The following is a 12,200-nucleotide window of genomic DNA, read 5'->3' as shown; positions in this document are numbered from 1 at the left end:
TGAGCATAGATGCCAGGGTCGTAAAACCTCCTCAGCACGACCATGCCCCGGAGCCACTTCCTGTGCCAAACCCACTTGTCCTTTCATCCTCCGCGCACGGACAGGCCCCTTTGATAACCTCCTCCACCGCACCTGGCCACTCAGTCCAGTCCCAGGCACTAACCGACCCCTGCGGACATAGCTTATTGCCTACACACTGCAGGGCTTGTTGTACCAACAAAGGGGCCTGACTTAATCATATCCCAAACCCTTAGATCTGACTGATCCCACGTGTTTTTAGATCCTGTCGGAATGTCCAGCTGTGAGATAGCGATCATCTGTTACATCTGGGTGGGGGACGATTGCTGCTGGGTTTGTGTGGGAACTAGCTGAAGGTGGGGATTCCAAGGATGTATGAATATGCAATAAACTGGTGCCAGGAATGTTTGACCATGCAATAAACGAACTTAAAAATGTTTAAGAAGCGGTGCCGCAGAGAGGCAGTCAGAGCACCTCCTGAAGACATTCTGTGTGTCTGAATGGACGTGCTCTCCTCTAGAGTAATAAACCTGTTCTTTGCCTTCCAGTTACCAGCACCTGCCTCTTTATTTGATAGGTAACAAAGAAGTGAATTAGAGGCGTCTTGCGCCGGGCACCTTTGGTATTTACAAGAGAATTGCTGCTTTTTCACAGTCCCCCCCACCCCACCACAGAAGGGAAGAAACATTGGCTATAAATGTGCCCATCTCAGCCTGCTGCTGGCACGCAGTTGCATAGCTATACACTGGGCCAGCCCCATACCCTAAGGGCTCCCTAAATGGAGGGCGGATTTACAGGAGTGGGCGGTAGCCGAGGAATGTAGGTTTCGTAAAGCGTGTACAGATAAATCTTTACATAGTGGCAAATTTAAAATATTTTTTTAAAATATATGTAACATCTATATTTTTAATAAATGTATTACACTATATACACACCTAAACACATGCGTGTATTCATATAAGTATATATCTTTTGACGATATTAGTGTCAAAGATATTTTTCCCCAATATTTTTGTCCTTACCCGTATAAGTATAGGAACAGGATATTGTGGAAAATACTATTTTTGACACAATATTTTGTCAACGTTATTTGTAACCACGATACTGTCTCAGTGATCCGGTTAGCTCCACAAACTTGCACACTTGCCATACAAAACAACTGGCAAACCAAAAGTCTGCCTTTCGTGTTTATCTCATTATTGCTTTTCCTCCACATCTCTTTGGCTGGCATTCAAAAATATTTTTTCTTTTCAGGCTTTCGAATTCATAATCCCGTAGGCCTTGCACAGGAAATGGTTAGGTATCTACCGAGGTATAATATCAAACTGGTATGACATTCTGTGAAAGACAGAGGACTGGAAATTCTAAAGGAGACGACCATGCAAATATAGAACAATAGATTTTCGGAAAAAAATGAAATAAACTGGAAGCATAAGACAAAGTTACAAAGTCCTTCCGCTTGATAGTCATAAAAGTCGAACTGATAGTAGGGAAAATTGACAGCTCTAGAATATTGTAATTACTGGTGGTATTAGTGGTAGGGTCAAAGTAATCTGATAAAACCTTGATGTTAGATGTCGAAAAAGGATTATTCCATCTCTAGGAGCAAGTGGGCATTTCTAATAGTTGAGGATCAATAATAAATAATAGCTACAATAATGCAGTGCGTTAAATGAAAATAATAAATAAATCAGATAAACTAAAAAAAGACGATTTAAGCTTTCTGAAGTCATGCGTTTTAAACTTAATAGGTTTAACCTCCAGATTGAACGAAAAATCTAACAGCAATCTCCACCAGCAAAACATAAACTTGATAGAAATGAGCGTCATCAAAACACACTCACAACACAGATGTCTGTAGTTACTCTTACCATGCTATTCCTGATATAACTGATGGCCTTCTTCATATCCATGCCTGACCAGTTGTTAAGCATATAACAAATGCAGGATGCACAGTACACAAATCTCATGTCATTCTCACTTCCTTGAAGTACAGCAGAGAAACTGGAAAATAATATCACAAAAGTGGGCTAAAAATATATTTGTATGTACAATTATTACAAACGTGTTCTCAAGCAGAAGTGAAAAATTACCTACACCCACGGGAATTGGAAATAGAAATATATGGAAAGCTATATTTATTTTCATACTTTAATCAATTGTTTATTGAAAGTACATATCAAAATACTTACTAGTTTGGCAACCATAATGGTCCATTACAACGTTTTAATATTTAATCTAAATGGATCCATATTGTTTTTGATCCGTGGGAAAAAAGACGTTGTAAATTACATATTTCGACAAGTACTCGACGGATGAAATACATACACACACAGAACCACTTGGGATGGTTTTAAGGATTGCACAAGGGATTTAGTGATAAAAATACAAACGTTCAGTTTCCGTTATTTAAGTAATTATTTAAGTGTAGAGAAATCTAAAATAACCCTGATGCCTCGGGCCTGATTGCATCTGGCAGTGCGCGTCTGGGCAGAGGGTGTGGCTTCTAGCCATGTCCTGTGCCTAGGCCTTATGCCCTAGTACCCACTGGATGTAGCATTCTCCATGCGGAATAGGCTCACGCGTACAGGGCAAGGCCTTTGGCATGCCCTCACACCTCTAGAACCCAAGGCACGTGGCCTGGTCCACTGCGATGACCCCCAGCCCAGCTCCTCTCACCTTAAAGCCGCAGCAGACGGTGTGACGTTTTGTAAAAATGAACAGAAATACCACATTTCTGCAAATTTGGTGAACAAAAAATTATAAACTCTGTCAGCAGAAGATTTATAAAAAAGTCTCCCTCCGAAAGGCTTGAATATATTTCTGGTTTATCTACACTGAGCAGGTGTTGGGAAAAGAGCAACATTTCGAAAGGGCCCAGGATGACACAGAACACAAGAGGTACGTAAACAACAGTAAAGGAGGAGAACTCACAGAGGCCTGCCTGTAACGATCAGACAGGAAAGAGGAAGAATGTATGGGTCTATGTGTTCACATCTTACAAATACAGGCGTGGAAGATCCAGGGCTAAAGATAGAATAGGACTGAACTGAAAGAATTCCAAATGTAATAATGCATCGGAGTTATTGATGGCTTAATTCTAGCAGTTTGGACCCATATAGTCCTTCGACAGGTTTCGTGGGAATCTAAGGTATTTTATGAATCCCCTGCCATGCAAACATGTATACAACTTAAAGGAACAATTCTTAGATTGCCCTCCAACAGCCTATTTTTAAATCTGTCTTATGGTGTGTGCTTTTCTCCACAAAAACTATATCTGTCAAAGAGCTTCTTCTGGATGATTTCGAGCACTGAATGCAGCTAGGTCTATATCTAACCAAAAATGTGTCTAAGGTGCAAGCACACTTCGAAGCCATGTTCCCTTTTTAGTACATAATTTGAGAACTTCGCTGAGTTCGTTGGGGAGAGACCCTGACCTCACAGAATACATATTAAGGAAACAAATCCAAAACGCTGCTCAGTATCCTGTGGACAATAACCCAACACACTGCACTGCACAATCTGAACACTAACCCTCCAACTGCACCCTGTGGTCGATTAAACATGACAATCAACTGCAGCAGTGGGACATTAACACACTGCACCTTGGGACAAACCCACCATCAAACCTAGGAACACAAACCAATCACACTGCAGTGCACCCAAGAGTATGTGTCCCCTGCACAATAGACACATTAAGCCATCAATCTGCACCTGTCCCTACTACAGCAACTCACCATAGTGCATTTCTTTGTGAGAGTGAGTAACAATCACACAGTGTCCAATACACAGAAACCTACAAAAAAATCAGGGCATCCTCTACCATGAACATTACATTCTAGAGATCTGTAACCCACTTCACTGCACTGCATCATGCAGATACTAATCAACTATACTGCATCCTCAGGACACCAACGCATCACGTTCTGCCACATACACACAGACACATTACACTGCTCAGCAATTTAGGCATACTGAACAGCCATATTGGTCTGCACCCAAAGGACAACAAAACAACACAGTATGGCATATTATAGCATTTTAGCAAAACAAACACACAAAGTGTACTGCACTCGAGGTGCCAACCCAGCACAGTGACCTGCATCCTCAGAAGCCAAGCCCCCCACCCCCCACACTGCATCCTTGGGACACTTAAGCACCACATTCCAAAGCACTTTCTGGATTATAATCTATCACTCTGCACTTCATCCTATGAGCACGTTATCAACTGAACTCAATGAACATTAACCCACTACACTGCATCTTAAGCAAACCTAAACAACACCCCTGCTGTATGGCACAAATTATACTTCCTCCTACTAATACTAACCCACCTCCTTGTGCTGCATTATAGATGCACTAATCTGCCACAAAGTCCCGCACTCTATGGAAAAATAACTCCCTTACTGCACTTCTTCCAATGAGGACTTAACCAGTCCACTCCACCCTATCCTCGGGCATGATACAAGTTCGGCGGTGTGGCAGCAGGCTGCCACGTAAGCACCCCGTTGCCACTCCGCCAAACCCGTAATCAGACAGTCTGCTGGATTACGAGTTTAATCCTGGTGGGCGGTCCTGCGGCGGCGGTCCCACGGCAGCACCTTTCAAAGGCTCATATCGGACCCATAGAATGGCATCGCGATGGGAGCGTCACAGCACTTTCTTGAGTGGCATGGACTTTTAAGTTCATGTCGTGCAGGAACTGGGCGTGCATGCAAGGGGGTACAACGTGTCCCCCTGCATGCATCTCCTGGCCCTGAGGCAACAGGTACCCTAAAGGCCCCCTTAGTTTCTTCACCTTGACGAAACGTTGAGGAAACTCGTAATAGGCTTGGCAGTGTCACAGCGGCAACCCCAGCATATTGCAGGCATCAGACCGTGGCGGTAGCACCAATCCTATGGCTTGACCACCCAAACTTAAGCCCTGCAGTCCCCTTTGGTACATACCAATCAGCTGTCAACCCATCCTTTCCAAATTTGTCACAGACTTGGGTAAGAGTGGGCTGAAAAACCAAAGACTGAAATTTCGAATTTGCAACTGCACAGGCTTGAGGTTTCAGTTTCATGCTGCAGCGCTGGAAGCAGAAAGGAACTTTATGGCTGCCAAACAGGACCTGCGCAGTTTTAAATGTTGTACGCATGTGGGTGAGACCGTGTGTCTGAGTGTGTGTATGTGTGAGCACGTGTGTGTGTGTCTGAGTGAAAGTGAGAGAGTCGGTACCATGTGAATCAGTGAGTGGAAATGGGAGATATGAAGAATGAGTATGAGTGAGAATGAATGAGTGAAGGAGGGAGGGAGAATGACAGTGAGTGAAACTGAGTGTGACACTGAGTCAGAATGAGAGGGACAGAGTCTGGGTGAGTCAGATAATGAGTGAGAATAAGGGAGACTGACTGAGTCAAAGGTGAATTAGTGTTCCTGTGATGCAGTCAGAGCGGCAGACCCTGATGCAGAGGTCTGGCCCGGGACAAGGGTTCAATTCCCGCCTTTGTCGGGTCTTGGGCTCAATTTCCTCGGACTTGATCATTCTCGCCTCGGTGCCTATTCTAATCATGGGTCCCGCTGTGCAACTCTGGGCAATAGCTTGCTTAATCTCCACAACGGCCCCAACAACGCTGGGATGCCTGGCTTCACCTTGGGGGTGCCCAGGAGTGGACATTTCACAGGGTTCCACAGCGGTATGCGTACAGCGCCAGGAACCACGGTTGGGGTAGAAGTGCGCTTTACAAGTAAAAATTCATTTAATTACATATCAGCTGTGCACCCACAACCCGGAGGCCGTCAGCAATAGGTGGCCCATATGAACTGAAGGCAGCAATAGGTGGCCCATATGAACTGAAGGCAAAGCAAACATAAAATAAAGCTATAAGAACAAATAACCTAAAGCCAACTTCCCTTCCCTCCCTCCTCCGCACCAGTTGCATGTACCCAATCCCTCCCAGACATCCAAAAGCCCCTTAAGTGTTCTGAGATGTGCCTAGCACCACTGGTAGGGGCTCTGTAGAATCAGCGTTTGGTGGTGGAGCAAGAGCAGAATCTGTAGATATTTAGGGCATGTCATTTCTCGGAATTCTAGTGAGAGAAGACAGATAAAGGCGGACCATATCTCCAAGTACTTTGCAGCTTTATTTTCCACTGCCAATGACAGTCACTTCATTGCCAGGGCAGACCACAGTCTGTGAAGTCAGGAGGAATGGTCCGGGACCCCATAGTGCTAGTATTACTTGGCGCGCAGAATTTATTGCCTGAGCCATCTGCTGTCCCCGCAGGGAGCGGTGCGGGGAATTTAGGGAATTTGGCAATCCGAGTATAGTGTATTAAGGAAAGCGCGGGAGAGTAGTATCGAGTGCTGCATCGATCGATGTCATTTAATACCTGTTCCCAGAATCTGGCTCGTTTGGAGCAGAGCCACATAAGATGCAACAGAGAGCCCGTCTGCCCACAACCCCTTCAACACATCGCTGAGTGCCCCTTGTCCCACTTATGAATACACGCTGGAGTGTAGTACCAATAAGATGCAATTTTGTAGGCTGCCTCTGTACCAGCCATGTTGCCTGTGGGTGGTGTGGTGTGCTCTATAAAATATATACGTCAATTCCTTGGAGGAGAGTGTACGCCCTAGTTCCTCCTTCCAACGCACCTGTCCTTGCCCGGAGCATCCATCACAGAGAACATAGCATAAAGCTCTGAGAAAAGACGCTTATTGTCAACTTTACGGACCAGCCATCTGGTCACCCAGCCACGATTACCTCCTCGATCTGTATCAGTTGGTCCATTTGGGATGCTACTGCCGTCGGAAGGCATGTCACTGGGGCTTCCCGTAAATAGGGATTCGGGTCTCACAATGGCCCATCCGAGTCAGAGTGTAAAGCCTGATAGAAATCCTTGAAAGTGGACGAAATCGCCACCTCTGTGTGCACCTCTGTACCCGGGGCCCGTCTAACCGAGTCAACAGATCACGGCAAGGTTTTAGCGTGTAGTCTATGCGCGAGCATACGGCAACAGCGATCACTACTGAGGAAGAATTTGTGCATGCATATTCTGCCAGGTCCAGGCATTTCAAGAGTACCCTCTTCCGTTCCAGGTCCCACCATAGCCTAGGGGCCCTTGTGCACTTATGTATGGATTCTAGCTGTGTGACTGCATGCTCCAGCTGTGGTTGTTTCCCACGTTGCACTTGGTTCTCTGCCACCGAAATTCCCCTTTCACCACCAGCTTTAGCGATTCCCACAGCGATGCTAGGGGGTACCCTCCACATCGTTTATAGTTAAGTAATCTCCAAGCACCTTGCGAATTACTGTCATAGTGGCAGGTGACTGTAGCAACACATCGCGCAATCTCCACCGGGCAGCGTTTGTTGGGGGTCACCCATCCGCAGTATCAGCGAGATCATGGCGTGACCGAAAGAAGTGGTTCTATGGTTGCCTCTCCCACCTGAGTTATAAGTGACAATCACAAGGAAATGATCAATGCGCACGTATGCCTTGTGCGCAGGCGAGTAAAAGGTATAGTCCCTTAAAGGAGGGGTGCAGCTGGTGCCAGGTGTTGCAAAGCCCCCTCCCTCAGCAAGCAACTTCAAGCCACACGCAGAGATAGCCCCAGTTTGCGAGGAACGCTGGCAGGAGGGATCAAGTGTGGAATCCATGACTAAGTTAAAATCTCCTCCTATGAGCACTGCCAAGTCAGTGGTGGCAAGCACTGGTGCAAAAACATTCAGGATAAAGAGTTCTTGGCGTTCATTTGGGGTATAGAAGTTGGCCAGGGTGAAGGTCAAGGATCCCCACTGTATGCGGATCGCTAGGAGGCATTCCTTAATCTCAGCAAATGTGGCAAGCAGCATACCACTAAACTTCTGCAAAAATAAGATAGCTACCCCATTCTTCTTTGCGGGCCCGAGGACCACAACTGGCGGGGTAACCAACTGGAGCGCATACGGGCAATATCTTTGGGAAGGAGGTGTTTCTTGTAATAAGCATATTTCTCCCTTTGCACTATCTAAGAGGGACATGATCGCTGCGCGCTTTGTGGGATTGTTTAACCCCTGTACATTAAGACAAAGTATTTTTAGCTCCTTAGCCATGGCCCATGGGAGGAGTGGCCAGCTCGGTATGCTTCAGTTGGGGGCCTAGTGTCGGGCCAATTCCTGACCGGGAGCTGGGGGGAGTGGCAGGGTGCGTACAATGCTGTATCGGATGGACCCCAAGAAGAAAAAAAACATCTGGAACAAACATTCAAACATGGAGTGACATCATTCCGACACAATAGTCACACACGTACCGGACGGTGGCCCGTATGGTCAAGGAGAAGTCGTCTCGTACTCTGCCAAAATGGCACCTCTGTCCCATCTAGGGGGCTGCAGCAGATCAGTAGCGTGATTGTTATGTCTCTCTGACCTAGCCTCTCAACAGACAACCTGTCTGGTGAGTGTGGGGAATTCAGGGAGTCCCCTGCGATACCGGGGAGCCACTTACTGCTTGCCTTTCTTTAGCCATGGTGGCCGTATGTGGTTTGTGACTCCTAGAGGGTTTTCCTGTTCTCCGCCAGCGGTGCTGTTTCCGTCGATGATCGGCCCTTGTCAGCGTTCGTTCTCTTTCAGGCCCACCACTGCCAAAGCTTCTTTTAGGAATCTCAGCTGCCACAGTTTGCCCTGGTGCCGAAAAATTAGGGGGAAGGGGTGACCCCATGAATCCCTTTCTCCCCGAGGTGAATCATGACAGGGGGAAATTCTCTATGGTTATGAAGGGTAATCGCTGACAAATCTTGGTACAACATTGGGGTGTAGCCCTGAAATTAAATCGGATGGGAGCTCAGCGGAGAATCATTTCTTTGATTTGAAAGTCATGGACACAAGTCAGTATGTCCGCATGAGTTGCGTTGCTGGTGTGGGTGGCCCTACTTTATGCACACGGTCTAGTTGTATTTCTATCACATCAGTGTACCCCAAGATGTGGCCAAATAGGGCTCCCTTGTAGCCTCCCAGGTCAGTCCCTTCCTCCTGTGCAGGAACGCCTCGGATCCGCACATTCTTCCAGCGTGATCGGTTATCTAAGTCTTCCTTGTGTGCTTGTAACTCCACTTGCTGCTCTTTCAGCCGAAGGATCTCCTGTTGCGTCATTGCATCACCTGTTATCTTCCACTTCCTCCAAGACCCGGCACACCTCTCAAGTCTCTGGAGACCGGCATTTGCATAGTTTGTAGGTCTTCGCGAAGGGACCTGAAAAGCGATGACAAAGGCTTTTGTGGCAGGCCCATCCATCTCTTCTGTCCCTTCTTGGTGATCTGTGTTGTGGGAGGGGGCTTTAAGTCTCACCCCTATGCCGCTGGCTTAACAAGCATGTCTTTTAGAGATCTGTGTTTCTTGAGTGCATGGAGGACATGGTGTGAGCCTTCAGCTAGCTCCTCGGCCGCTACTGGTACTGTAGGACACTGCTGAGTTGTCCCAAGGGCTTCTCCCCTACACAAGCACTCGTGTGTACAGAGGATCAACCCAGACCCACACTCCAGAGGGACCGCCTCAGCTTGTCTAAGATGATGCAATCAGCCCTCAGACCTCGTAGGGGCTAGACACAGGCTCCCTTCCGCCATTCCCAGTGCATCTGATCAGGACTCCCGCCAGGACAGAGTTGCTGCAAGCTCAATGTCTCAGCGCCGCAGCTCTGCAGGTAGCATTTTATGCATCAGTCCCTGTGTGCAAGGAGGCCCTACAGAGCTGCGTGCCACTGTGTTCATGCTCTTCTAAAGCACTGCTACGTCGGGGTTGGACCCTGTGAGGTATTAGGCCCTCTTTTGACCTGGCTTCCAGGTGAGGGTCAGGACCCCTATCCACTTCAAGCTGCTCTCTGGTCCTGTTGTTGCCTTCCTGGAGACCGGCCGGGAATAGCTCAGCCTGAGTCGAGCTGCTCCTGCGGCGATTCTCCTTTGGTTTCCTCAGCAGCCCTGTTGAGCTCGTGGGGCTCTCTTGTGTGTAGGGAGGGGGACTCCACCTCACTGCCCCAACCTCCCTTTCCCATAGGCAGTAGTGTTATTTCCTACCAGCCCTCCAATCTGTGCTCGTTTCCTGGGGCTCACCGCACTGGTCAGGGTTCCTTCGCCTACCCCGCAGGGCTCTGGCCGCCAAGATGAGCCCTGCCTCCACTGTGTGGCTTCCGGCCTCCTCAAGGCTGCATCAACCGGGAGGGCTCCACATTATTTTGGATGACTTCACTTTACTTGCGGGTATGGCACGTGCACAAACATACATTTAAACACCAATCAGCCATCAATTTACTGTGGCAGGGTCTGTTCTTATTTTTTATATAAAGTGCGAACTCGACCTGAATGTATCAGTGCGCTTTATTACATGTGCATGAAATATATTACACAAGAGTGCACTCATTTTTCGGTAAGGAAGATTAAGCGATTTACCTATAATTACAGGACATTGAGCCAACGCCAAGACTGCGTCCGCAACAAGCGCAATACTTTAGATAGCACTGTTTTTCCTTTTAACTCATCGCACTGTATTGCAGACCGGGGGGGGGGGACCTCTTCTGCAGCAGTGAACTGCATGTCTGACTTTTGCGGATGACAAGCAAAGGGAACTGGAGCAGGCATGAGACTGAGGTTTAAAGCAATCACCAGTACAAAGAAGTGACTCTCCACTGGCGCTGGAATAGAACTATACTGTCCCGTGCAAAGAAGGTCCCAGAACCACAGATTGGCTTTCCTGGTAACTCCTCCCTCACAACCACTGATGAAAACATAAGGATGGGAGGAGCCAACTACCAAAGACCACAATTCTCCTACCTAACTCAGCCAGCCCATCCTGCCGCAGCCACCGATTCTCAGAGTTTGCTGACAACGCTCTGGGACAGATAAGTGTGTGCCCCTAGGTAATCAACATTGATGTGCCTAATACAAGGCCCGCCTCAAACCTGATGTAATTTTCATTGCTTGTGACTAAAGGGCAACAGAGACCCTCGCCTGGCACATGCATAGTTGCTCCTACATGCCAAAAAAAAACAATATTAAAGCTAACTGAAATGGAACAGCCTGGCCTTGTGGTGCTAAGCTGCTCTGTATTCCTGCCTCTCTTCTCTGGTCACTCTCATGACCTGTGGGGCCTTGCCCCTGACACTCGTATACAGCAGCCGCGACTGGATGCAGTGTGCCTGGCTAATCAGACACCCTGCATCACAGGAACACTAATTCACCACAATGAAAATCATGCAAGGCACTTTTATCGACTTTACCCACTGCACTGGATCCAATTAGCTGCAGTCACACTACAATGAATGCTATGATCACTAACCCACCACAGTGCACCTTAAAGAGCCCAACACATCATACTACAAAGAATCCTAGGGATATTAAAAAACAAAAACTGCTCTGTGCAGTCACCAGTTCACCACACTGCACTTTACCAAAGGGATATTAAATCACCACAAGCCTTAGTGACCCTAAAGAAATGTTACTAACCTTTGGAAACAACCTTTCTGGTGGACACTCTATCTTCAGACTCCTCACCTGTGGATGCCCCCAGGTGTCAGACTGGATCAGGAATTCTTTCATAGCACTTTGTGGCGGTAGGGGGCGCTGGCTCCAAGATGATGCCTGAATCAGCGTCCTGGTGATGTCACATGAGCCATACCACATCAGCTCTAGCGCCCTGGCATCAGTTACCATCCACTTTTCCCCATGCCATAATAAGTCTGAGATAAGAATGATGTTTGTATGAGGCCAGAGCAGACAATCTAGATTGGAATCTTATTACGCAGGACCTAAATGGTCATCCTTCGGAATGGGGAGGTGGGAAGGATTGGTGAGGAATCCACCAGGAAGATGGTTACAGAAGGGAAGTAATTTCTTTCTTCTGATGAACAGTTCTAGCCTGTGCTTGAAATTGAAAAATAGAAGTGCAAGTACTCTGTACCAGAGTACCTGCTTGTTTCTGAGAAGTGCTGGTACTCTCCAATTAAAAGTATTACGTCACTCTTGAGAAGTGCCGGTACTCTCCCTCTCAAAATAAAAAAGTGCCGGCCCTCCATACCGGACAGTACCGGCCCATTCAAAGCACTTGTTCTAGCTGCAATTCCAAGCAGTACCCTTCCATGTGGTGGGTCTGAAGGTATGGTCAAAATGGGAAGTCTTGAAGCACAGAACGTGTAAAAATGAACGTCTCTCCACACCTCAGATACCAGAC

At 47.3% G+C, this 12,200-nt stretch overlaps 1 protein-coding gene across 1 annotated transcript in view; it reads right to left on the bottom strand.

Moving 5' to 3' along the window:
• Nucleotides 1-12,200, bottom strand: part of PGGT1B (protein geranylgeranyltransferase type I subunit beta) — a 265,348-nt gene that overhangs the window by 143,875 nt on the left and 109,273 nt on the right. Inside the window, exon 5 of the mRNA XM_086961039.1 lies at nucleotides 1,890-2,022. Coding sequence (XP_086817165.1) covers nucleotides 1,890-2,022 — 133 coding nt within the window. The remainder of the gene's footprint in view (nucleotides 1-1,889; nucleotides 2,023-12,200) is intronic.

Source organism: Lissotriton vulgaris, chromosome 3_1 (assembly GCF_964263255.1).
Source record: "Lissotriton vulgaris chromosome 3_1, aLisVul1.2, whole genome shotgun sequence".
Lineage (NCBI taxonomy): Eukaryota > Metazoa > Chordata > Amphibia > Caudata > Salamandridae > Lissotriton > Lissotriton vulgaris.
This window is presented reverse-complemented; position numbering and strand designations above follow the sequence as displayed.